The sequence below is a fragment of the Ranitomeya imitator genome, chromosome 8 (assembly GCF_032444005.1).
Source record: "Ranitomeya imitator isolate aRanImi1 chromosome 8, aRanImi1.pri, whole genome shotgun sequence".
Classification (NCBI taxonomy): domain Eukaryota; kingdom Metazoa; phylum Chordata; class Amphibia; order Anura; family Dendrobatidae; genus Ranitomeya; species Ranitomeya imitator.
This window is the reverse complement of record NC_091289.1, coordinates 49,487,722-49,512,773: the sequence shown is the minus strand read 5'-3', so window position 1 is coordinate 49,512,773 and position 25,052 is coordinate 49,487,722. Positions and strand designations below refer to the sequence as shown.

Below are 25,052 nucleotides of genomic sequence, written 5' to 3'. Positions count from 1 at the left end.
AAGGGGTACTGAAATTTAACCGTGATCTTATTTAGAAGGCGGTAATCTATACAAGGTCTCAGCGAACCATCCTTCTTGGCTACAAAAAAGAACCCTGCTCCTAATGGTGACGATGACGGGCGAATATGCCCCTTCTCCAGGGATTCCTTTACATAACTGCGCATAGCGGCGTGCTCAGGCACGGATAAATTAAACAGTCAACCTTTTGGGAATTTACTACCAGGAATCAAATTGATAGCACAATCACAATCCCTATGCGCAGGTAGGGCATCGGACTTGGGCTCATCAAATACATCCCGGTAATCAGACAAGAACTCTGGAACCTCAGAAGGGGTGGATGACGAAATTGACAGAAATGGAACATCACCATGTACCCCCAGACAACCCCAGCTGGACACCGACATGGATTTCCAATCTAATACTGGATTATGGGCTTGTAGCCATGGCAACCCCAACACGACCACATCATGCAGATTATGCAACACCAGAAAGCGAATAACCTCCTGATGTGCAGGAGCCATGCACATGGTCAGCTGGGTCCAGTATTGAGGCTTATTCTTGGCCAAAGGCGTGGCATCAATTCCTCTCAATGGAATAGGACACTGCAAGGGCTCTAAGAGAAACCCACAACGCTTAGCATACTCCAAGTCCATCAAATTCAGGGCAGCGCCTGAATCCACAAATGCCATGACAGAATACGATGACAAAGAGCAGATCAAGGTAACGGACAGAAGAAATTTTGACTGTACCGTACCAATGGTGGCAGACCTAGCGAACCGCTTAGTGCGTTTAGGACAATCAGAGATAGCATGAGTGGAATCACCACAGTAGAAACACAGCCCATTCAGACGTCTGTGTTCTTGCCGTTTAACTCTGGTCAAAGTCCTATCGCACTGCATAGGCTCAGGTTTAAGCTCAGGTAATACCGCCAAATGGTGCACAGATTTACGCTCACGCAAGCGTCGACCGATCTGAATGGCCAAAGACATAGACTCATTCAAACCAGCAGGCATAGGAAATCCCACCATGACATCCTTAAGGGCTTCAGAGAGACCCTTTCTGAACATAGCTGCCAGCGCAGATTCATTCCATTGAGTGAGCACGGACCACTTTCTAAATTTCTGACAATATACCTCTATCTCATCCTGACCCTGACAAAGAGCCAGCAAATTTTTCTCTGCCTGATCCACTGAATTAGGTTCATCGTACAGCAATCCGAGCGCCAGGAAAAACGCATCGATATTACTCAATGCAGGATCTCCTGACGCAAGAGAAAATGCCCAGTCCTGAGGGTCGCCGCGCAAAAAAGAAATAACAATCAAAACCTGTTGAACTGGATCATTAGAGGAGCGAGGTTTCAAGGCCAGAAATAATTTACAATTATTTTTGAAACTCAGAAACTTAGTTCTATCTCCAAAAAACAAATCAGGAATAGGAATTCTTGGTTCCAACATAGCTTCCCGATCAATAGTGTCTTGAATCTTTTGTACTCTTGCCGAGAGCTGATCCACAAATGAAGACAGACTTCTAATGTCCATCGCTACACCTGTGTACTGAACCACCCAAATGTCTAGGGGAAAAAAAAGGCAAAACACAGTGCAAAGAAAAAAAAAATGGTCTCAGAACTTCTTTTTTCCCTCTATTGAGAATCATTAGTACTTTTGGCTTCCTGTACTTTTATGAAAGGCAATTCAGTACTACAATGGACATAGCGGTCAGAGCACATACAGTGATCTGACAATAACCCAAAATCATAGAATGAGCTCTGAGACATGGGAACTCTGCAGACCGCAATCCCTAATCCTCTCCAAACAACACTAGAGGCAGCCGTGGATTGCGCCTAACTCTGCCTATGCAACTCGGCACAGCCTGAGAAACTAACTAGCCTGAAGATAGAAAATAAGCCTACCTTGCCTTAGAGAAATACCCCAAAGGAATAGGCAGCCCCCCACATATAATGACTGTGAGTTAAGATGAAAAGACAAACGTAGAGATGAAATAGATTCAGCAAAGTGAGGCCCGACTTTCTTAACAGATCGAGGATAGAAAAGGTAACTTTGCGGTCTACACAAAACCCTAAAGAAAACCACGCAAAGGGGGCAAAAAGACCCTCCGTACCGAACTAACGGCACGGAGGTACACCCTTGGCGTCCCAGAGCTTCCAGCAACAAATTAGACAAGCTGGACAGAAAAAATAGCAAACAAATAGCAAAGAAGAACTTAGCTATGCAGAGCAGCAGGCCACAGGAATGATCCAGGGAAAAGCAAGTCCAACACTGGAACATTGACAGGGAGCCAGGATCAAAGCATTAGGTGGAGTTAAGTAGAGAAGCACCTAACGACCTCACCAGATCACCTGAGGGAGGAAACTCAGAAGCCGCAGTACCACTTCCCTCCACCAACAGAAGCTCACAGAGAGAATCAGCCGAAGTACCACTTGTGACCACAGGAGGGAGCTCTGCCACAGAATTCACAACAATCACCCTCTCTACAATACAGTTCTCCTTCAATGTCTCTTTCTAGAAGCTGCCGCACTTAGGGCAGGCACAGCTCCTTGTCCTTCTGTCTCGATCTCTGACAGGCTCCCACCCCTTCCAGCGACCAACTACCTGAGCAAAGCTCAGCCAGCAACTGTCTAACTCCCTCCCCAGGCAACCAGTTTTACCTAAGTGTGAAGAGTGCCCTAATAAATAGGAGCATAGCTCCACCTGGTGGCCTGGAGTGCGAAATGTGTTGCATGTTTGTGATACCTGAATGCAGTTGTCCTTCTTTGCCTCCAAACGTAACATCACTTGCCCCTAGAGGAGAATGATATTACTGCAATGACCAGGACCCTGGGGCGCTGCATATGCTCCATAAAAAGCAATAAAAATAAGCAATAACATACTCCCGGCCAGGGCCTGTCCAGTGGGCATGGCGTCACTCCATACACTTGTATTGAGCCGGGGCCCAGTGAATGTGGCTCACTGTAGGTCGCTGCCTTCCGCCATACAAGTGTATGGAAACAAGGACATGCCCAACTCATACATACCCTCTGGTCCCGGCTCAGAAACAGGTGAATCCCCGTTGCGCATGGGAGCAGTGCATGCGCTGCGGAGATTCATAAGTCTGCAGTCACACAGACTACATGCTCATGGTAACCTCTGTGTGAGCCGGCATGCTGTTAGCTGCTGTAACCTAATGACGTCATTGCTCGTCACTGCTGCTGCTTCTTGCTCCACTCTCAGTGTGTTCCGCTGACTGTGGTGAGTGATCATGTCACTGATGTCACCAGTCATCACAGCCTCTGGATGTAGCAGAATCATTGAATAACATTGGTCTGAGTACAATCCAATTTTTTTTTCCCGTTGCACTTGTCCGATTTATAAGCTGGTGTGAGTGAGCCCTTAGACGCTCAGTTGGTAGAAGTTTTTGAAAATCACATCAAATATGCCTGGACGTTTAAGTGCAGAAGATTTTTTGTGCAAAAAAAAAAAAAAACAATGGAAAAAACCCACAGCAGTATGTGCACACGTTGCGGATTTGGCTGCGGATCCGCAGAGGATTTGGTCCTGCAGTTTTCCTTGCGAATTTATAGTACCATGAAAATCTATGGAAAACCAAATCCGCTCTGCACATGCTGTGGAAAATTCAGCGCAGAAACGAAACAGATTATTTTCCGCAGCATGTCAATTCTTTAAGCTATGTGCACACGTTGCAGATTTGACTGTGGAATTTTCTGTGCAGATTCTACATTTCTTTGCAGAAAACACTGGTCAGAATCTGCGCCTTTTTTTGGTCTGTGCACACGTTGCAGATTTTTGTGCAGATTTCTTCCTTTTTTTACCCCTGCAGATTTCTATTATGGAATGGGTGCAGAAATGCAGCAGATCTGCAAAAAGAAATGACATGGTCCTTGTTTGAATCTGCTGCGTTTTCTGTGCAGATTTTTCTGCACCATCAGCACAGCACTTTTTTTTTGCCATTGATTTACATTGTACTGTAAATCACTTGCGGATCCGCAGCGTTTCTGTGCGGTTTACCTGCGGATTCACCGTGGATTTACTGCGGATTTAAATTTTGTGTGGATTTCACCTGTGGTTTTACACCTGCGGATTCCAATTATAGAACAGGTGTAAAACGCTGCGGAATCCACACAAAGAATAGACATGCTGCGGAAAATAAATCGCAACGTTTCTGCTCGGTATTTTCTGCAGCACGTGCACTGCGGATTTGGTTTTCCATAGATTTACATGGTACTGTAAATCGCATGGAAAACTGCTGTGAGTCTGCAGCGTCAAATCCGCTGCGGATCGGCAGCAAAATCCGCAAAGTGTGCACATGGCCTCACACTACATTGAAGCATGGCCTCACACTACATTGAAGCATGGCCTCAGTGATCCAAATTCAGTCCTGTGATCGGACTCCAGCCTTCTCCCACTCAGGTGCAGATTATCACAGTGATCAGGTGATCGGTGGGATAAGTTCTCAACATATAAAATGCAGCATTCCCAGCAGGCAGCACTGACTGGGGTGTGAATGATGGAGTTCTTTTACAAGATTGGTGAGTATGGGAGAACAAAGGGCTTTGCAGTTTTTCTCTGGTTACACCAAGCTGTTGCTTGTTTTAATGTTCTACTCGAGTCCTGGCTAAAAAAATGTTGTGATACATTTGGGTAATGTGTCAGTGTGTTTTTGTTTTTACTGTGATGTGAGCCAATGGTGCTGTGCAGGCATGATCACTCTCTAGCTGGTGATACATCTGATTGAGAAGCTGCAGTGTAAAGCCTGACTTTTTTTTTCAGGAATTAGGTGATGCTGAATTTTGCTCCTTGTTGTAATCCATGCCAAAATATACAATTGTATGGAGCCTCACCAGTGAGGTGTGCTGCTTCAGGTTCAGAAGTGGGGATTCAGCTGCCATGTTAAGGGATATCTGTAGTAGGGGATGAATACAATTCTGATGTGGCTCTTCAAAGTCAACATGTGTGGCTCTTGCAGTGTGTGTGTGTGTGTGTGTGTGTTCCATGTTATCTTGTTCTCAGTTTACATGGGTCTAAAATGTGCAGTTGGATGATGTATATGGCAAAGTTTCCACCATTGTGTATGTGAAGCCATTCCACCAAGTCTTGGTGGGTCAGCCTTACCACCCATGTTCTCTGTAGTGTAGGTGTAACACAGGTAATTGGATGCAGGGCAAGGGTTAACCGGTAAACAGTTGTCTGATTTTAATTGTTACAGGATAGATCTCCTTGCAGGGAGCAACAGGGGTTAAATCAGACTAATGCTAGAAATGACAAAAGAATTGAATAACTTAAGGTGGCAGTTTGTGTGTCAGCTTGTCACTTCCTCTGGGATGGATGCTGGCTGAGTCCGGTGCTGAGGTTTTCTGGCTTCCCTGACTAACATCAGTTTTTCTTCTGGTGGCAGCGGGTGGTCCCTGGTCTGACCTGCTGATGAGCCCCTTGTCTGTTGCGCTGCTTAGCAGCCAAGAGTCCTTCACGGCAATTTCCTGCTTGGTGTACTCCGCTGCACGCCTGACATTCCCTGGTCCTGTCTACATCTGCCCCTTCTTGCTGCCGCGCGGCCTATTGATACTCGTGGCGCAGGTCCTCACACTCGCTTCCCGCACAACAGTTATACAGCTCTGGCTCACTACGCCCCCCTCTGCAGGTCATGGGTCTCCTCCATCCTCAATTTCCTTCAACCCCTTCTGCAACATTTTTTTTTTTTTTTTTTTTTTTTTTTTTTCCTGGGGCTCCTGTCCAGGAGCCATAAAGGGATTTGGCTGCTGAACCAGGGTCCTGCAAATATCTGCTCATCTGAGTTTGGGACAGGAGACCGGTGACCAGTCTGCATTTCAGATCATGTAACATGGATGTGTGACACCTGACATGTCTGGCTGAGATCTCTTCAGTATTACACAAACCCTGGGAGAGCAAGGAATGGGTTGTAAAATGTGGAGCTGCTCTAGCACATCTTGGGGTTTTATCAGATCATCCTGGATTTCAGGGGGCATTAGTGTAACACCCCAGGTAACCAGTTGTTACAGTGATGTTGCCTTCCTTTCGGGGAGGGCAATATCATGCTTGGAGTCAAGGAGGATTCTCTTTACCAGGTATGCACCTACATTCAACATGTTCTGAACCCGAATTCAGGGGAGCTTCCCTGCCTTTAAGTGTTCTGGTCTGGAGCAGACAGTAAGTAGAGTAGACAGTGGGGCCAAGCAGCCACATGGGAGCTGCAGCTCCTGGAAAGGGAAGAGAACCTGAAGGGTTGAATTGTAGTGGAGCTTAAGAGGAAAGGAGCATAGTGGAAGGGGCTCAGAGGGGAACGGCAACCGGACACCCTCAGAGCCAGAGCCAGAGCGCAGAAATCGGGCACTGGGAGCCTGAGGTCATGTTCTCCAGGATGCACAACAGAACCGGAGGGCATAGGACTGTACATCATTTGCCTGCACCAAGACTGATGTGATTTAGTAATCTGAAGAGCCTGGGTCATGATAGAGACCCTATAAAATGGCTCACACTGCCCACCGTGCAGACATCTGTCTCAAGGCAGGAGAGAGTACCTTGTCGGCAAGCTACAAGCAGCAGGGACCTCTCCAACTAGTGCAAGTAGGAAAGGCTTACAGACCTCACCTGGGAGAGGGATCCTATTGCCTCCAACCCATCCAGACCACAGCTACCCCTACACTTAGTACCCTGGGCTGAGGCTGACTGCTACCATCAGTAAACCAGGAAAAGACTGCAAACCTGTGTCCTGGTTCTTTACTATACCATCCACCACACCATCTGTGCCATACACCTCAGGAGTCCTGGGGACCCTGCTTCACCTGTGGGAAGTGTCACCATCTAGCTGCCACACCATCATCCCTGAGGACCCCTTTAAGCATCGTCGGTCCCTACTGACCAAATACCACAGGTGGCATCACGAACACAAACTTTAGTCACTACTTTATTCACACACTTTATAGCTTGAGCGCCCAGGGCCACGGGCTGAGTCGTAGCCACTGTGACATCCCCTTTAAGTGCGACCGGACCCAGTGCCAAGTACCCCACTGCCCAGGCAGGCGACTCATTAGCTCTACATGGCTAAAATTAGTGGCACCATACTGTACTTCTCTTGACTTTAACCTTTCAAATGTCATGTAGGCCTTGCATTGTAAGAACATTTTACCTGTAAACAGCAAAAATACCAGTTTGACAAGAAAGATTGCCGAGGCTTGGTAGCATGAAAAAAAACAATTTTTTTTACCCCTCGCCACGACAGCACCCTACAGGAGAGAGGGATCCGCCCCACAGGAACAGGAAACCTACAGAAAGATAAAAGGGGGCGGTCCGCCTTTCCTCCTCAGTTTAGGTTTCCTGTTCCTGCGGGAACGACAGGACTCTAAGAAGCTATGGAAGTACCTGGGCATGCACGCCGCCTGTGCAATCTCTTCGGAACGGCAGGGGCTGCAGCCTGGAAGCAGCATCGGGGGAGTTCCGCTAGACGGCTCCCTCCTCGTCTGGGAGGCATACAGATGGCCGGGTCCGGAGAAAGCCACCCGGCATCTGCGTTATGCGGCGGCTTCAGCGTGGGAGTTCCTCGCCCAGCAGAAGGGGTGAGTGAGAGGAGCTTCCTGCATGGCGATCCAGGGACTAGAGGCGGCTCCGCGCACGCTGACCGCCATTAGTAAGTTCACCCCGGAAGTAGATGCTAAGCTTCCGGGGTAAGCAGGCCGAGATCAGCGGTGGGGGTAGCGTGAGTTCGCGCATGCGCAGTACCGCTTTAAAAAAAAAAAAAAAAAAAAAAAAAAAAATGGCGCTCTATTTAAACCGGCTAACCACTGTTACCTGCGATGCAAGATGTCATCTCCAGGTGCCATGGATCCTGCAGCAGGAGACTCCGTTCCCTCCAAGGACCGCTCCAGCAGAGGATCATCAGATGCCGGTCGGAAGAGCGACACAGTGGATAAATCCAAAGGATCTCGGCCGTCTGATCCGGTAATAGAAAGCTTCACTGGGTGAGTTTATAACTCTGCCTATTAAGCTGACGCCGTCTCCCCTCCTTTCTCTCTTTCTCCTCCTCTCGCTATGTCTTATTTGGACCAGGCCAAAAAACGACAGAAAACCAAACATAAAGAATGCACCTTATGTAGCCAGCCCCTACCAGACTCATACCCCAAAAAACTCTGCAAGGATTGTATAGCAGAAACCACACAAGGAGCAGCGGTGTCTATTACGGACTTACGCGCTATTATAAGAGAGGAGTTAAAGGCTATGTCACAGGATAAACCACAAAAAAGTAAATCCAAAAAGCCAACACCTTTATCAGACTCTGATAGTGAGCAAGCCGCACTCTCAGATATCTCTATAGCCTATCCGTCATCCGTCATCCGTCATCCGTCATCCGTCATCCGTCATCCGTCATCCGTCATCCGTCATCCGTCATCCGTCATCCGTCATCCGTCATCCGTCATCCGTCATCCGTCATCCGTCATCCGTCATCCGTCATCCGTCATCCATCATCCTTCCCCTTAGATAGTGTGGATAATCTAGTGAAATCAATAAGAGACACTATGGGGTGTGAGGAAACAAAGGGCGCACAAACCACGCAAGATATAATGTTTGGCGGAGAGGAAAAGGAAATGCTTTCCAGTTATTCCAGCAGTGAAGGCATTAATAAAAAGAGAATGGGAGAGACAAGATCAGAGAAGTTTTTTGCCCTCAGCATCAAAACGGAAATACCCGTTTAGTGATGATGAGTTACTTACGTGGACCAAAATCCCTAAGGTTGACGCAGCTGTTGCCTCTACCTCTAAACCGTCCACATTGCCTGTTGAAGACGCGGGGTTACTCTCAGACCCTCTAGATCGCAAAGCTGAGTCGTCCCTTAAAAGATCCTGGGAGGCAACTACAGGCATATTTAAGCCAGCAATAGCAAGCACTTGTACCGCCAGGTCAATGCTCATCTGGATTGACCAGCTAGACCAAAGCATTGAGAATAAAATGTCACGAGAAAAATTACGAGCTGCTATTCCCTTAATACGAGGGGCAGCAGCCTTTATGGCGGACGCGTCTGCAGATTCTCTCCGCCTAGCAGCTAGATCCGCAGGTTTGGTAAACAATGCAAGACGGGCATTATGGATGAAAAGCTGGAAAGGGGACGCACAATCCAAATCTAAGATATGCGCAATCCCATGTGAGGGTGAGTTCCTCTTTGGAAAAACCTTAGATGACATACTCAAGAAGGGAAAAGACAGGAAAGTCTTTTCCTGATACCTCTATTCCCTTTTATAGGAGAGCCTTTAAGAGAAGGCCATTCGGCAAGAGAAGGCAGACGGACAGGTCGTCAACATGGTTCCCTAAGGAAGATAAACAAAGAGGTACCATGTTCAGAAGACCCAACCCCCCAAAAGACAGCAAATTCTGAGGATATAACCATTCCAGTAGGGGGCAGATTAAAATTTTTCACTCCCCAGTGGGAAAATATTACATCTAGTTCGTGGATTTTAAATATAATCAGAGATGGAATAAAATTACAATTCTCTCGCTTTCCCCACGAATCATACATTATAACATCTCTCAGCTCGCCTATACAACAGGAGGCCCTGGAGAGTGAAATCCAAACCCTATTATCAAAAGGGGTTCTAGTCCAAGTTCCGGAAGGACAGGAGACTAGAGGATTCTATTCTCCTCTATTCTTAATTTCCAAACCCGATGGTTCATTCAGAACAATCCTAAACCTCAAAAAGCTTAATTCATTTATTAAAAATGATACATTTAAAATGGAGTCTATAAAATCCACCATAAAGTTACTTTTTCCAAACTGTATGATGGGGGGCATTGATCTAAAAGATGCTTACTACCATCTCCCTATTCATGACAGATTCCAGAAGTTCTTCAGGGTAGCGGTGGCAATCAAAGGCAAGATTTGTCATTTCCAGTATGCAGCCATGCCCTTCGGCCTTTCTACAGCGCCAAGGATTTTCACCAAAGTGATTCTAGAGGTGATGGCTTATCTTCGCCAAAAAGAGACATTAATTGTGCCCTACTTAGATGACTTTTTAGTCATCGGAAATTCAGCTTCTCAGTGTGCTGACCGTTTAGCTCATGCAGTTTCATCTCTACAGGATCTAGGTTGGATAATCAATATCGACAAATCCAGACTGACTCCACTATCACTTCAAGCGTTTCTGGGGTTCCATCTAGACTCCATAACTCAAAAATGTCTGCTCCCTCAGGTAAAAATCTCACTCATCAGACATAAAGTCACAACAGCAATAAATAATCCTCACATGACCCTAAGAAAAGCCATGTCATTACTGGGATCTCTTATTTCCTGTATACCTGCAGTCCAGTGGGCACAATACCATACCCGGACACTGCAGCACCAAATCCTCCAAGAGGAAAGACTGCTACTTAGCTTAAATGCAAAGATAACGTTGTCCCAGGAAGTTTTATGTTCCTTAACGTGGTGGCTGGATTCTAACCATTTGATGAGTGGTGTTCCATGGGTAATAACACCATCTCATATTATAACCACTGACGCCAGTCCTCATGGATGGGGCGCTCATATGGGAAATGATTTTTGCCAGGGGTTATGGGACACTGAAGAATGCCACAACTCATCTAATCTGAAAGAACTAAATGCAGTAAGATACGCTTTGTCATTTTCTCCCACAGCTCCGGGGAAAAGACGTTCGAATCCTTTCCGACAACACCACCACAGTGGCTTATATAAATAGACAAGGAGGTACTCAGACTCTAATGTCTTCCACTGGGAAAATTCTGGACTTGGCAGAAAAACATCTATTATCCCTCACTGCAGTTCACATAAGGGGGAAAAACAACCAGCAGGCAGACTTCTTAAGTCGACACCCTAAGGCAGGGAGAGTGGTGCCTAAACCATCATATCTTCCAACGGATAGTATCCCTATGGGGTTGTCCGCAAATAGATCTCTTCGCCACGAGACAAAACAGGCAAGTCCAGAAATTTGCATCCCTATCGTTAGCAGATCATCCGGACATTCTAGACGCTTTCCAAACCCCTTGGCAATACAGTCTAGCGTACGCCTTCCCTCCGATAATATTGTTACCACAGGTCATTCGGAAGATCAGGGAGGATGGAGCGAGAGTTGTACTAATAGCACCATTCTGGCCCAAAAGGCCATGGTTCTCATGCCTACAAGCCATGTCGGTTTCGGACCCTTGGGTCCTCCCCTCGACACCCAACCTTCTCTTCCAGGGTCCGTTTCTCCACCCCCAGGTGGACAATCTCCATCTGACGGCCTGGAATTTGAGAGGCAGATGCTAAAATTAAGGGGATTTTCCGAGGGACTAATTGACACACTCCTCCAAAGTAGAAAACGCTCTACTACAAAAATTTATACAAAAATCTGGAAAAAATTCCTACAGTTCCATAAATCTCCCAACACATCAGAAATTCCGGTACAATCTATATTGGAATTCCTTCAAAAAGGGAGGGAACTAGGTTTAGCTGTAAATACGTTAAAAGTTCACGTATCAGCACTGGGAGCCCTCTATGGCCATAATATTGCAGGAAATAGATGGGTATCCCGATTTATCACGGCTTGTGAAAGGATAAATCCTGTTAATATACCTAGAATTCCACCCTGGGATCTAAATTTAGTTCTACAAGCCCTAACAGATTCTCCATTTGAACCAATAGATTCAGTATCCATTAAATATTTATCACTTAAAACTGTCCTCTTGGTAGCACTGACTTCAGCTAGGAGAATCGGTGACATCCAAGCTCTTTCTATAGATCCACCTTTCCTGCTAACTTTTCAGGATAAGTTGATTCTTAAATTAGATCCTTCCTATCTTCCCAAGGTAGCGAAGAAATTCCATAGGTCACAAGAAATAGTCCTACCCACCTTTTTCAGTAACCCTTCCACTCCTGAGGAATGTAAATATCACACTCTAGATGTTAAAAGAGTAGTTTTAAAATACATTGAAAGGACCAGTAGCTGGCGACAGTGTAGGGCTCTGTTTATATCCTTTCAGGGTCACAAGAAGGGTCATGCAGTCACAAAAAGCACCTTATCCCGGTGGATCAGGGAGTCTATCACACTGGCTTACTCCACGAGGAAAAAAACCCTCCGGAAGGCATAACGGCACACTCTACCAGAGCTATGGCATCCTCCTGGGCCGAAAGAGGAGACTTCCCAATAGAAACCATATGTAAGGCGGCAACTTGGTCAGATCCTTCTACTTTCTATAACCACTATAGGCTTGACCTATCGTCAACTTCTGACCTGGACTTTGGCAGGACTGTCCTCAGCACGGTGGTCCCCCCCTAGGTGATGGTCTCTGAAAGATCTCCTGTAGGGTGCTGTCGTGGCGAGGGGTAGAAAGCCGGATTACTCACCGGTAATACTCTTTTAGTGAGTCCACGACAGCACCCTATTACATCCCTCCCTAAGTTAATATAGTACTTACTATTGAGTAAAATTCTTTTAATCATACATGAGCAAATAAGTTTGAAGATGAAATAAATTATATTTGCCTAATACTGGCGGTCCTCCGGGTACTCTGAAATCAAAACTGAGAAGGAAAGGCGGACTGCCCCCTTTTATCTTTCTGTAGGTTTCCTGTTCCTGTGGGGCGGATCCCTCTCCTGTAGGGTGCTGTCGTGGACTCGCTAAAAGAGTATTACCGGTGAGTAATCCGGCTTATTCCTCCCTTCTGTCCTCTTACATTCATTTAGAACATGACTAGTATGGTCTGGCAATGGTGACTGATCTGCCCACCTACAGCCCTGTCCAAATAAAGAATTCAGTTCTTTGATTCTGAGGTTTCCATCCTTGTATTGTGAACAATGCATGGACAGACTATAAGTTGCCCCCTTCCATTTCCATGTTGACTTGCATAGTATAACCTTTATATCCCCTTTATCCAGGCTCCATATTCCAAGCATCAGAGGAGCGAGTTGACAATGGATCCGTTTATTTCACGCCTAAGGAGTCCCTTACAGGGCGATCTCAAAGAGGAAAATTGAGCAAATCTGACATTGGCTCACCAACTAACTTCAAGTAAGTCATAACTTGTCTGTCTGAGACTAAAAAAGTTACTAATCCAACAAGAGGAAGCAATCCCCAATGCAGCACATCTACCACGCTTTACTCTAGCTTCCAAAGCACTATTTTCTTGGAACACTGACCCACTAACTTATTTCTGACTTCATACACAGCCATGCCCATTTACCACTTCATTCTACACTAGCAGGAGTAGAAGTCAGAGATGGCAGTGCAATATGCATAGTGACTGTGCACTCGCCGTCTTTAAGTAACGAGCTAGCAAGAGCGCACTGTCAGTGTATGTTGTAAGAATACTGTATGCAGGAAAAGCACATCAGCGCTGCCTTGCAAGTGACCCAATTCACTTACAGACCCAGTGACTTGCCTTGCTGAGTTTAAACCAACACTTTGACCAATATCAGACATGCTTCCACCATTGTGCACAGACCGCTTGGTCTGAGTATAAAATCTGATATGTGAACAGCTCCACAAACTTTCATGGGTGCACTTTCTATCTGTAAAAAACCTGATTTTTGAGTGAGGCCTTACTCTTGGAGAACACATTTTAACCTCTCCTTCTGACTTATGCCCTCCTTGCAAGACTCAATTGTTGGCCAGAAGAACAGACTTAATTTTTGCTCTCTCCACAGACATGTTACTCATGTGGGACTCAAAGCTGTGCCTGGTTTTGAAGTAAGTTATAGATTTATTTGGTCACTGGCTCATCCTAGTCATACCTTATTTCTTGCTAGAGATCATGCATTATTGTTCTAGTGTAGTAGATATGACTTTACTAAATCTCATGTGTTAAATCAGCAGTGACTTCTGTAGCAGTGTTTATATGGAGGTGCCGAAATGTGACCGTGCATAGGCTTCTGACATGGCGATAAATTTACCAGAAGGTTCCCTTAAAAGTAATGTCACCAGGTTTTTGCAAATCTCCCCATCTGAAAGCGGCATAATTCAGACCTGGTTTCCAGTGATGTCACTTACTGGGCTGCTTGCTATAGTTCAGATGAAGGCCTAGATCTGCTGCAGATCCACCACGTTATCTAAATGCTGAGCTCTGTATAACCCTGCTCACATCACTGGCAGCTGTTTGCCTATGCACAGTGTACACTGAAAGCTGCCAATCAGATGGGTGGGCCATGTTGGAGTACATGACAGCAAATTTAACACCTTTCTGACCTCGGATGGGATAGTACATCCGAGGTCAGAACCCTCAGTTTGATGCATGCTCACTGCCAGAGCCTGCATCAAAGCCAGGACATGTCAGCTGTTTATGTACAGCTGACATGTGCCTGCAATTGCGGTGGGTGGAATCGCAATCCACCTGCCGCTATTTACTAGTTAAATGCCACTGTCAAACGCCGACGGTGGAATTTTTAACTAATGCTTCCGGCCATCAGGCCGGAAATGAGCGCATTGCTGACCCCCATGTGATCAGGGGTCATCAATGCGTCAGCATGACAACCAGAGGTCTATTGAAGACCTCTATGGTTGTTAATCCCAGATTGCTTTGAGCGCCGCCCTGTGGTTGGTGCTCATAGCAATGTTGTAATTTGACTACATAGGAGCGATCTGAGCATCACTCCTATGTAGCAGAGCCGATCAGGATATGCCAGCTTCTAGCATGGCATAGCCTGATATGAGGCTATTGAAGCATGGCAAAAGTGAAAAAATGTATAAAAGTTTAAATCACACCATTCAAAATAAAACGTTAAAAAAATCAAATATACATATTTGGTATCACCGTGTTCAGAATCTCCTGATTTATCAATAAAAGGATTAACCTGATCGCTAAACAGCGTAGCGAGAAAAAAAATCAAAGTGCCAGAACTACCTTTTTTTTTTTTTTTTTTTTGTCGCTGCGACATTGCATTAAAATGCAATAATGGGCAACCAAAAAAAATATCTGCACCAAAATGGTATCATTAAAAATGTCAGGTCGGCATGCAAAAAATAAGCCCTAACCCAGCCCAGATCACAACAAAATGGAGATGGTACAGTACATTATACTGCTGGAATCTGGGTCCCTCTCTTATGCTGCCTTCAGTTCGGGTAACAAAAAATATGGTGACAGAATCAAGACTTGTGAACATACACAAGTCAGTCTGCATAAATTCTGCGCTACAGTAAGATGCGGCACTCGTCTATCATGCACCTCCAGTCAGGGAATAAGCTGTGAATTTGCTGGCTGTTTATCACAATCTGCAAAACTCTACTCACTTTCAGAGTTGGCAGGAGTCGTGTGAAATCTTTACAACTTTTTTTTTTTTTTTTTTTTTTTTTTTTTTTCTTCCATGTAGCCTACTTTAGACCTGGATAAATTGTTCACCATGGCAGGTGTCAAAGAGGAACACCTTGAAGATCAGGAATTGTCTCGGAAAATATTCTCTGTGCTAGAAAAGGCAGGTAGCTTGGAAAATGTGAGGAAGCAGACACGGAGAATGAGTATGTACTAATCTTTTCAGAAGTCTTCCAACCTATGAATATTGGATTTTAGTGATGAGTGAGGTCTCTGTTGTATTACTAAACTCTTGTTGTTTCCTTCAGCAACTGTGGACAGGCCAAGCACACGGGCTAGACTGCGTTCTCTGTCATCTTCAAGCATAACTCCATCAAAAAGACAAAATGGCCTTCAACAGGACTCTCCCCATGCTGCAAAAATGTTAGCACATGGTTCTCCATTATGTTATCTTCCGTCCTTGAGCAAAGTGCCACCACCTATGGGAACTCCTCCACCTTTCAGCCACTTCCAGTCAATTAGATCCCTTCCTCCAATGCCTCCATATTTGAATGAGTTGTCCCAAAGCTTTTCTCCAGCAGCTAACTTTCCTTTACGACCTCTTTCAAAGAAATCTGCTTCCCCTCCACAACCTGGTTTTACAAAAAATTCCAAGGAAATGCCACCCCCTCTACTTCCAGTTGCAAAATGCGTTACTTCAGAAACTAGCCTTCTTTCTCCTCCAGGCCATCACTGTCGTAACTCTAACGCTTTCTCCCCACCTTCATCACTTCCTCACTTTGTTGGCTCTTTGGATAAAATAAACTGCATAGCTGACACCTTTCCTCCCTCTATCCCATTAATGGAGCCGCTTATTAAACTGGGAGATGTTCCATCACCTCTTCCACAACTTGATAACCAAAATTCCCAAACTATTCCCCCATGTATTTTCCAAGAGAGTCTGATACCTGTTAACATCCCTCCACCGCCAACTCCACCATTTTCAATTAAACAGTCTTCTCAAAACCCACTGTGCTCAATCATTTCCCAAATCAAAGAAACCAACAATCCAGTAAGTGTACAAGACACCAAGGCTTCCATTAAAGAACCTGAGCAACAGAACAATCCTTTGTTCTTGGACCAGATCAAGCAGGGCGTCCAGCTGAAATCTGTAAGTGCACACAATATTGAGAATTTTGAGAAGAATTGTACTGCCTAGCTGCTGACCTATTCTGACACTTGGATTTCTGCAAGTGCCAGGAAAGTGTGGTGCTGGAAGAACCATGTACTTGTCAGTGTCATGAGCAAATGTCATAGCAATGTTGGGGTCAGGAGCTGTTCAGAACAAGCGGTGAGGGTTGGTTGTAATTATAATATATTCTGTTCACTGGCAGCATGGTGCATATTTAAAGGCCCACAAAGTGGCCATCCAAGTTATTTTTTTTAGGCTTTGCCGATAGACGCCTGACGGCTTGCTGCTCTTTGAGCTAGTTTTTTAGTACCAGACTCCATTCAACCAAGAGCAGGCATTTTGGTGCACCCTCAGTGTGAACAAACTCTTCGGTGCACGGTCCCACCTTGTTTTTCTGCCCTTCTCCAGCTACTGTGAAGTACAGTGCTCAATCAATAGGATGGGAAGTGCCACTGACAAGTCCAGGCCAAACACAAGTGCACCCTAAGCGTGACCTGCCATCTTGTGCCAAGTTGCTAACTAAGGTTGCAATTTCTGTTAACAACATTTTAAGAGGAATTTTTATATAATTTTTTTAGGGGGCTACCCCATCTGAGAACAGCATAATGCCAGGACAAACCATGATTCCGTTGTTACTTATTGGGCTGCTTTCTGTAGTTTTGACATAATCTGCTTTCTCCGAATGCTGAGCTGCATATAACCTGGCCCCATCACTAATTGTACGCTGTTAAGTAGAAATCTGCCAATCAATGGGGTGCAGTGTTATACAGAGCTCATGAGTATGGAGGGATACATGGCAGGAGGTTTTGGTCCTCTAGTGGTCTCCTACTGATGAAATCAACTTTTGCAGAAGTACAGCAAGCAGCCCAGTAACTGACACATTGCTCGAATCAACATCATGCTGCTCTCAAACACATGAGATTCCCTTTGAAACCGATCTTTTCTTGAGTCAATGGAATCTGTTAAATTTATGGAAATGGACCAGTTGGGTGTTAAAATGGTGGTTGACTTTCAATAAATAACTTTAACTTGGTGGCAAATCTATGATTTTAACTTTGATTATAGTATTAAAATCCTTTTAACTTCAAAATAATGAATACTTAGAATGGAAGCAAATCTAATTGCTTATTCCATCCTCCCCTAAGGTAACCCAACCTTCAAAGGTTGAAAATGCAGAAAGTCTTAACATAGTCACAGCATTAATGGATGTCATCAAAAGAAGGCACAAGGCTATACACTCCTCAGGTAGGTAATGATCAATGATGAGTTGGTGAATATTGGTCTGCTCATATGTAGAATTAACACTTGTTTGCATTGGGCTGAGGGCCCAATGATTACATGATTACATATGATTTAATGGTTCACACCTTGTCACATGATGATTCTATCCAACCTTTAAACAAGCGCTTTTCCCATCAAAGCTCACAGCCTCTTAATATATTGCACTCATCATATTATATAGTACTGTGCTTACAATTGATTTTCCCTTTCTGCCAGCTACATTTCTCTTCTACTCTATGTAGAAAATCTCTTGTCCCTCCATTTCCTCCCCCCTTCAACTTCTGACCCAGATGCTGCCTCCTCACCCTGCCAGGGACTTCTGCAGGGACTTGTGAGTCATGCAGGGAAACCAGCCCTCCTGCTTCTACAGAGCTTAAAGGGAACCTGTCACCCCAAAAATCGCAGGTGAGGTAAGGCCACCGGCATCAGGGGCTTATCTACAGCATTCTGTAATGCTGTAGATAAGCCCCCGATGTTACCTGAAAGGAGAAAAAGACGTTAGATTATACTCACCCAGGGGCGGTCCCGCTGCTGGTCAGGTCGGATCGGCGTCTCTGGTCCGCTGCGGCGCCTCCCATCTTCATTACAAGACGTCCTCTTCTGATCTTCAGCCACGGCTCCGGCGCAGGCGTACTTTGTCTGCCCTGTTGAGGGCAGAGGATAGTACTGCAGTGCGCAGGCGCCGGAAAGGTCAGAGGTCCGGCGCCTGCACACTGCAGTACTTTGTCTGCCCTCAACAGGGCAGAGCAAAGTACACCTGCGCCGGAGCCGCAGCATGAAGACAAGAGGACGTCTTGGAATGAAGATAGGAGGCGCCGCAGCGGACCAGAGACGCCCATCTGACCTGACCAGCAGCAGGACCGCCCCTGGGTGAGTATAATCTAGCGTCTTTTTCTCCTTTCAGGTAACATCGGGGGCTTATCTACAGCATTACAGAATGCTGCAGATAAGCCCCTGATGCCGGTGGGCTTACCTCACCCGCAATTTTCGGGGTGACAGGTTCCCTTTAAAAAGATTCAGCTATTCTTCAGCTTTTTTTTTTTTTTTTTTTTTTTTTTTTTTTGCTACACGTCAATAGGTCATCGTATTTTCTCGCCCATAAGACTCACCCCAAACTTTCAGAAGGGGGGGGGGGGCGTAGTGTAAAATGGGGGGTCTGAATTCAGCTTACCAGGGAAGGGATCACACAGGTAGTGTGGTCCAGGCTGGTGCGGTGGCCTCCAGGAAATCCCATCCCAGGCTGGTGGGATGGGGGGGCAGCAGCACTCTGGTGTGGTGGTGGAGGGGTTCCACCAGCATTTCTTGGAAGCCCCCACAGATCCATTGCTGCGATGCAGTGCGGTGGTCTCCAGCAAAATGGGCGGCACATGCTCAGATTCAGATCTCGGCAATGAGATCTCGGGACAAGATCTGAATCTGATCATGCGCCGCCCTGGTGGCCACTTTTCCAGAGACCACTGTAATTAATGGAGCTGCGGGGGCTTCCAGGCTTTGAAGAAATGCCGGTGGAGCTCCACCACAGAGCACCGCACCAGCCTAGGATGGGAGGCTGCCGCCACAGGATTTGAAAGTAGATTCCTACCATAAGATGCACCCCTATTTTTCACCCATAACTGTGGGGAGTGCATCTTGTGGTCCGGAAAATACGGTAATCTGTCTTTCCATTAGGTCAATCCCGGGTAGATTCTCAATCTATGTCCATAGATCTTAACAGCTTGCTTACATTTTCTGAGTCTAAATTTCATATGAAGGTGTTCAGCTTTCTATGATCTGTGCTCGTATAGAGTTTATAATTGACCTTACTGACACCTTCCCTTTAAGATGTTCTGCATTAATGGAGTTCTCATTTGTTTCAGATGAAGATGAGGTGGAAGATGATGAATGGGAAGACTAAAACATTGTAGCATAGCTTGTCACTGTCTCTTGTGTTGCAAACTATATATATATATATATATATATATAAATTTTTTTTTTCATATTTGGTGTTTAAAAATGTAAGTAAATAAAGATGACGACCTTTTAATGTTGGACTTGATACCTTAAACTAGCATTGCAGATAATGTACAGTGGCGTATCCAAGGGGGGGCAGCCGGGGCATGCAGCCGACAGGGGGGCGCCAGCGGGCCGCCTGATGCGGCAGTCCAAGGAGAGCCCCTCCACTGCAGAGAGCCGCACACCATAGCTATTGCTGCTGCAGCTCTGTGCGCACAGGACCTGTGGTGAGGTCACAGGAGGGGAGGAGTCACATGATGAAGGGCCTCGGTGTAGTGCAGGACTCTGCTGGTTCTCATGGTGCTTGGTGCTGGACGAGGGTAAGGGTCAGGAGTGGTTTGTGTGGATGTAGCAGAGCCATGTGTGTGAGGTGTACAGAGCAAAAGCCATGTGCAAGGTGTATGGAGTGGAGCTGTGTGTATGGAGTGGAGCAACGGGTGTACGGAGCTCAGCCGCGTGTAGGAGTAACTAGGCGTGGCCATTATACTGTACGCACATGTGTTTGTGCGTGCATGCGTAGCGCTGCGGGTGAATGTGCAGAGACTGTGTGTGTGTGTGTGGTGGAGAGGGCAATGATGGGGCTGACGGGGAGAGGGCAATAATTGGGATGGATGGGGAGGAGGAAATGATGGATGTGGTGGAATGGGCAATGATGGTGGTGGGGAGGAGGAAATCATGGAGGTGGTGGAAAGGGCAATAATGAGGGGGAGAAAATGATGGAGGTGGTGGAAAGGGCAAAGATGGGGATGGTGGGGGGGAAGAAAATGTTGGCAAAGGAGGAAATGATGGAGGTGGTGGAATGGGAAATTATGGGGTGGTGGAGAAGGCAAAGATGGAGGTGGTGAAGAGAGCAATGATGGGGTGGGGTAGAGGAAAATAATGGGCATATGAGGAAACGGTTCAGGAGAATGGGGGGCATGTATGAGGAAACAGTACTGGGGAATTGGGGGCATGTATGAGGAAACGGTACAGGAGAATGGGGGGCATATCTGAGGAAACAGTATGGGGATTAGATTCTCCCTGATCTGCTGCTTTGGGGCCCCTGAGCAGGCAGGGTGGCCCAGTGTCAGCAGAGGGCCCCCCCCGCCTGTCATCGCAGGGTCTGCTGTACTGGCATTTAGCCGATACAACTGACTGCAATGATGAGCGCTGCGCTCCTTCCCCCATCATCCCCTTGTCTGCATCTGACGTCAGCGACGCTGACAGCGTGCACGATGAGTCACTGCTGGCCACCCGCTGTCTGGAGACGAGCGGGAGCTCAGAGCAGTGCAGGAACCAAGAAGAGGAGGTTTTTTTTTTTGTTTTTTTTTTTTAAGGGGTGCAGCCTTATACTACAGAATCTGCCTATGGTGGGGTGCTGTCTTATACTACATTGTCAGCCTATGGGGCTAATGCTACAGGGTCTGCCTATTTTCGTTGTTTGTTATTGTAAAACATGGAGGTTTATTTAACCTCTGTCTGATGTTCTCCTTTGGAGCTTTTATATTGTGTAAGCTTATTGCCCCTTTGTCTGATGTTTGCCTGGTATATCGGATTCGTCTTATCCCAAAAGCTGGCCACTAGAGGGTGAGGCTGAACCAGTGTTATACCATGTAAATCACTATATAAGGCCAGAGAAACATGACAGACAGAAGCAGAAGGTCTGGTAAATGTACTTATACGTGTACAGTGTTGTGATACCTGCATAATTGGGTACGTCCATGCAGTGTAGTAGCCTTCTTTAAAACCGTATCCAATACAATATAACTTTTTTTTTTTTTTACATCAACAGGTATAAAATTGACAAAACCAAATAGACTCATTTTTCTTGCATAACCATAGACTTGAATAGTCTCACCTGAAATACAGAATATGAATAACCTAAGTAAATAACATTGGTACGAGTGCTGTCCATGTGAGCAGGCTCGGATTGGAGAACAGGAGGATCCTCTGGTAGTCCCCCATGCGTGGATGGGCTCTCCCCGCCACTTTATAGATAGATATATATATATATATATATTACACAGACAATGATATCACCTCAATATTCATTTAACAAACTACTGTACCTTGTTTATTATTACACAGAAATATAGGTAAATTTGTGAGTGAGGGTAATGTGATAATTGCATGTAGCTGAGCAGTGGTCCACCAGACTCAACGTTACTTGTGGGCCCTTGCCACACAAGTCCACCACTGTGTATGAGGTCAGCTTTTTACACAAACAGCACTGGTGTGAACATACCCTAAGAGAAGCAAACTCATCAGATCTCTAGGGACAACCATGTCCTGGTCCACTGATGGTACTGGAACTCAGACTGTTTTACCTAAGTGGTGCTCTCCAATTCTGTTCCCAAGAAAAAGTTGCATTTGGTGCTGTGCGTCCTGGGGGTCCCAGCATACACATACCACTGTTCACAGAAAAAGCATTTATTCCAGGGATATGCCTTCATTAGCGGTGGGCAAAGTTCAAGGTCCAGACCAGAACACCTAGTGTCCATTCACAGACCCCCGAACAACAACTTCTCCCGGAAGTCCACTTTACTATTCGGGTTTGGCAGCCAGAACAAAGTTTCCATAAAAAGATATCTTTCTCTAGTCACCTTCCACGACGGCATACGGAGGTTGCCTCTTTGCCCTAATGGGGAACAGGAAATGGAAAGGTTAAAAGGCCCTCCCACCTCCCTCTCACCAGTGTCTTTCCTGTTCCCCATGGGACAGGAGAGGTTTACTTCGTATGCAGTGGTGGCCGGTAACTACTGCTACGCAGGCTCTGCCTAAATTATAACCAGGCAGCATGGGGTCGTTTCTTACCTCCCCCTTCCGCTTATGCTGCTCCCGTCGTGCCGCGGTGTCCTCGGGACCTGTTCCTAGCCTTCCCGTGCCCCCGTGAGGGCAAAGCAGGCTAGTGTTCCTATCCGGAGTCCTCCTGGAGCTTTCCAGTGTCCTCTCCTCCTCATGCCGCTGGCGACCCAGAAGTGATCGCGCGCGTCACTTCCGGTCTTTTCTGGGCGCCCTGGAGGCACTTCCGCCGGCGGTATCTCGTGCAGGACGGCGTCCTCCACCCTGGACCATGGAGGGGAGGAGGAATTTTACTATCGCTGGGGGCTGGGACATGCCACAGAGCATAAAACCTGCCAGAAGACGTCGCAGGTAAGACTATCCTATCATGGAGGGCAGTACCTGCCCTGCACTTGCAGAGCCCAGCGCTGCCCCTGCCACAGTAAGTGCCGCAGGGACAAGGGGTCCTTAGATAGTATTTGGGGGTATTACTATTAGCATGACTCTCTCCCCTCTCATTACAGGGAGAAAAGTCTACCCCCAAAACTACTACAAAAAAGAAGTGTGCCATCTGTAACATTAAGCTGCCACCATCTTGGGAGAAAAAACTCTGCAAGACCTGTACTGACAAGATTGTCAGGGCAGAGCAACCTTCTTTATTAGAAGAAATACGCTCCTTGGTCAAACAAGAGGTGCAATCCTCCCTAGCGGCCTTTACCCCCCCACCCCCTCAGCCACCCTCCCCAGCTAAAAAAAGGAAAATCCAGGAGGAGGTTTCTGAATCTGAATCAGACCTCTCCTATGCCTCATCCTCGGGTAGACGGGAGGAACCTATGTCCCCTATAACCTCTGAAGTTCGGAAGTATCTTTTCTCTTCAGAATGGGTTGAGGATTTAGTAGCTGCTGTACGCAGTACTATGGGGCTGGAGGAAGAGCCAGAACCACAGTCCATACAGGACCAGATGTTTGGCGGTATATACAAGGGTAAACGGTTGGGGTTCCCGATCCACTCAAATGTATCTGATATGATCGATCAGGAGTGGGAACTTCCTGAAAAACGTCTCAGTACTCCATCCGAGATGAAGCATAGATTCCCCTTAGAAGGAGATTTAACCAAATGGGATGTTCCGAAAGTTGATTCACAGGTGGCAAGAGTGGCTAAGAGAACGGCTCTTCCATTCGAAGACTCGTCTCAATTGAAAGACCCGATGGACAGAAAAATTGAAAGTCTGTTAAAAAAATCGTGGGAAACCTCCTCGGTAGCCCTCAAAGCCAACATTGCTTCAACCTGCGTGGCTAGAGCACTTTTTCGTTGGTTAGGTGAACTAGAATCCCACATATCCCAGGGTACATCTAGAGCTGAATTGTTGGAATCGCTACCCAGTCTCCTTAGAGCCACGGGTTTCCTAGCAGACTCTTCTATGGAAACCATCAGAATTGCTGCCAGATCATTAGTACAGACCAATTCGGCTAGAAGGGCGCTTTGGTTAAAAATGTGGTCTGGTGATATCACCTCCAAGGCCAAATTATGCGCCATACCATTTAAAGGTAATTAGGTCTTCGGACCTTCCCTGGATGACATCTTGGAGAAGGCAACCGATAAAAAGAAAGCCCTCCCAGAGCAAAAAACTCCCAAAAAGAAGTTTTTTCGTCCCTTTCAGGGCCAAACCTCTCAGAGAGGGAAAGGCAAGTCTGGGAGGTGGAGTTACCCGAAGGGAGGTGGGAGAAACATCCTTATCCCTCAGCAACAGCAGCAGCAGTCTCAACAAGAGAAGCGGTGACTTCGACCCGGTGGGGGGGAGACTCTCAGAATTTATTCCCCAGTGGCAAAAAATCACCAATTGCTCCTGGGTCCTCAAAGTCATCGAAGAGGGTCTTCTAATAGAACTCATCTCCTCTCCCCCACGGGGTCTAAAAATCACCTCCCTTCCCTCCGTGAAAGACCAGTCCACTCTAGAGTCGGGTCTCAGGACCCTAAAGATGTCAAATGTGATATCCCAGGTTCCGGAATCAGAGAGGGATCGGGGACACTACTCTCGTCTATTTCTGGTTCCCAAACCATCGGGCGAGTCCCGTATTATTATAAATCTGAAGGGCCTCAACCGGCATGTCAAATACCGAAAATTCAAGATGGAATCAGTGAAAAATGCGATTCCCTTGATAAACCCGCACTCCTACATGGCCACTATCGATTTGAAAGATGCTTACTTTCACATCCCCATTCATCAGAGACATCGCCAATATCTCAAGTTTGCAGTGCAGAAGGGACGTCTGATAGAGCACTATCAGTTCAACGTCCTTCCGTTTGGGATCTCCTCTGCTCCAAGAGTTTTTTCCAAAGTAATGGGGGAAGTAGTCTCCTTCATCCGGAGGCAAGGCGTCTGTATAGTGCCATACCTAGACGACCTTTTATTAGTGGCTCCCACCAAACAATCTCTGGAGTCTCATGTATCAAAGACCCTCGATATTCTGACATCTCTGGGATGGGTGCCGAATGTAGAAAAATCTCACCTACGACCCTCCAAATGCAGGAAATTCCTGGGAGTTCTTCTGGACTCTGCAAGACAAATGTCCTTCCTCCCATTGGAACATCG

The 25,052-nt window shown here is 46.4% G+C and overlaps 1 protein-coding gene across 1 annotated transcript; it reads left to right on the top strand.

Annotated features, from left to right (window-relative positions):
- The first annotated feature begins 12,607 nt into the window (after nt 1-12,607).
- LOC138647689 (actin nucleation-promoting factor WASL-like) lies at nt 12,608-19,634 on the top strand. Its single transcript, XM_069736887.1, has 6 exons — nt 12,608-13,021; nt 13,657-13,699; nt 15,316-15,460; nt 15,563-16,404; nt 17,571-17,670; nt 19,563-19,634. Exons 3-6 carry the CDS (start codon nt 15,346-15,348, stop codon nt 19,598-19,600), a joined length of 1,095 nt encoding a protein of 364 aa, XP_069592988.1. The 5' UTR covers nt 12,608-13,021; nt 13,657-13,699; nt 15,316-15,345; the 3' UTR covers nt 19,601-19,634.
- Nucleotides 19,635-25,052: the final 5,418 nt, after the last annotated feature.

Bases quoted from the DNA above. Each gene is read 5' to 3' on its own strand.
- LOC138647689 (XM_069736887.1), top strand. From the start codon at position 15,346: ATGGCAGGTGTCAAAGAGGAACACCTTGAAGATCAGGAATTGTCTCGG. The intron at 16,405-17,570 runs GTAAGTGCACAC...TCCTCCCCTAAG, and splicing joins AGGGCGTCCAGCTGAAATCT to GTAACCCAACCTTCAAAGGT. The intron at 17,671-19,562 runs GTAGGTAATGAT...CATTTGTTTCAG, and splicing joins CAAGGCTATACACTCCTCAG to ATGAAGATGAGGTGGAAGAT.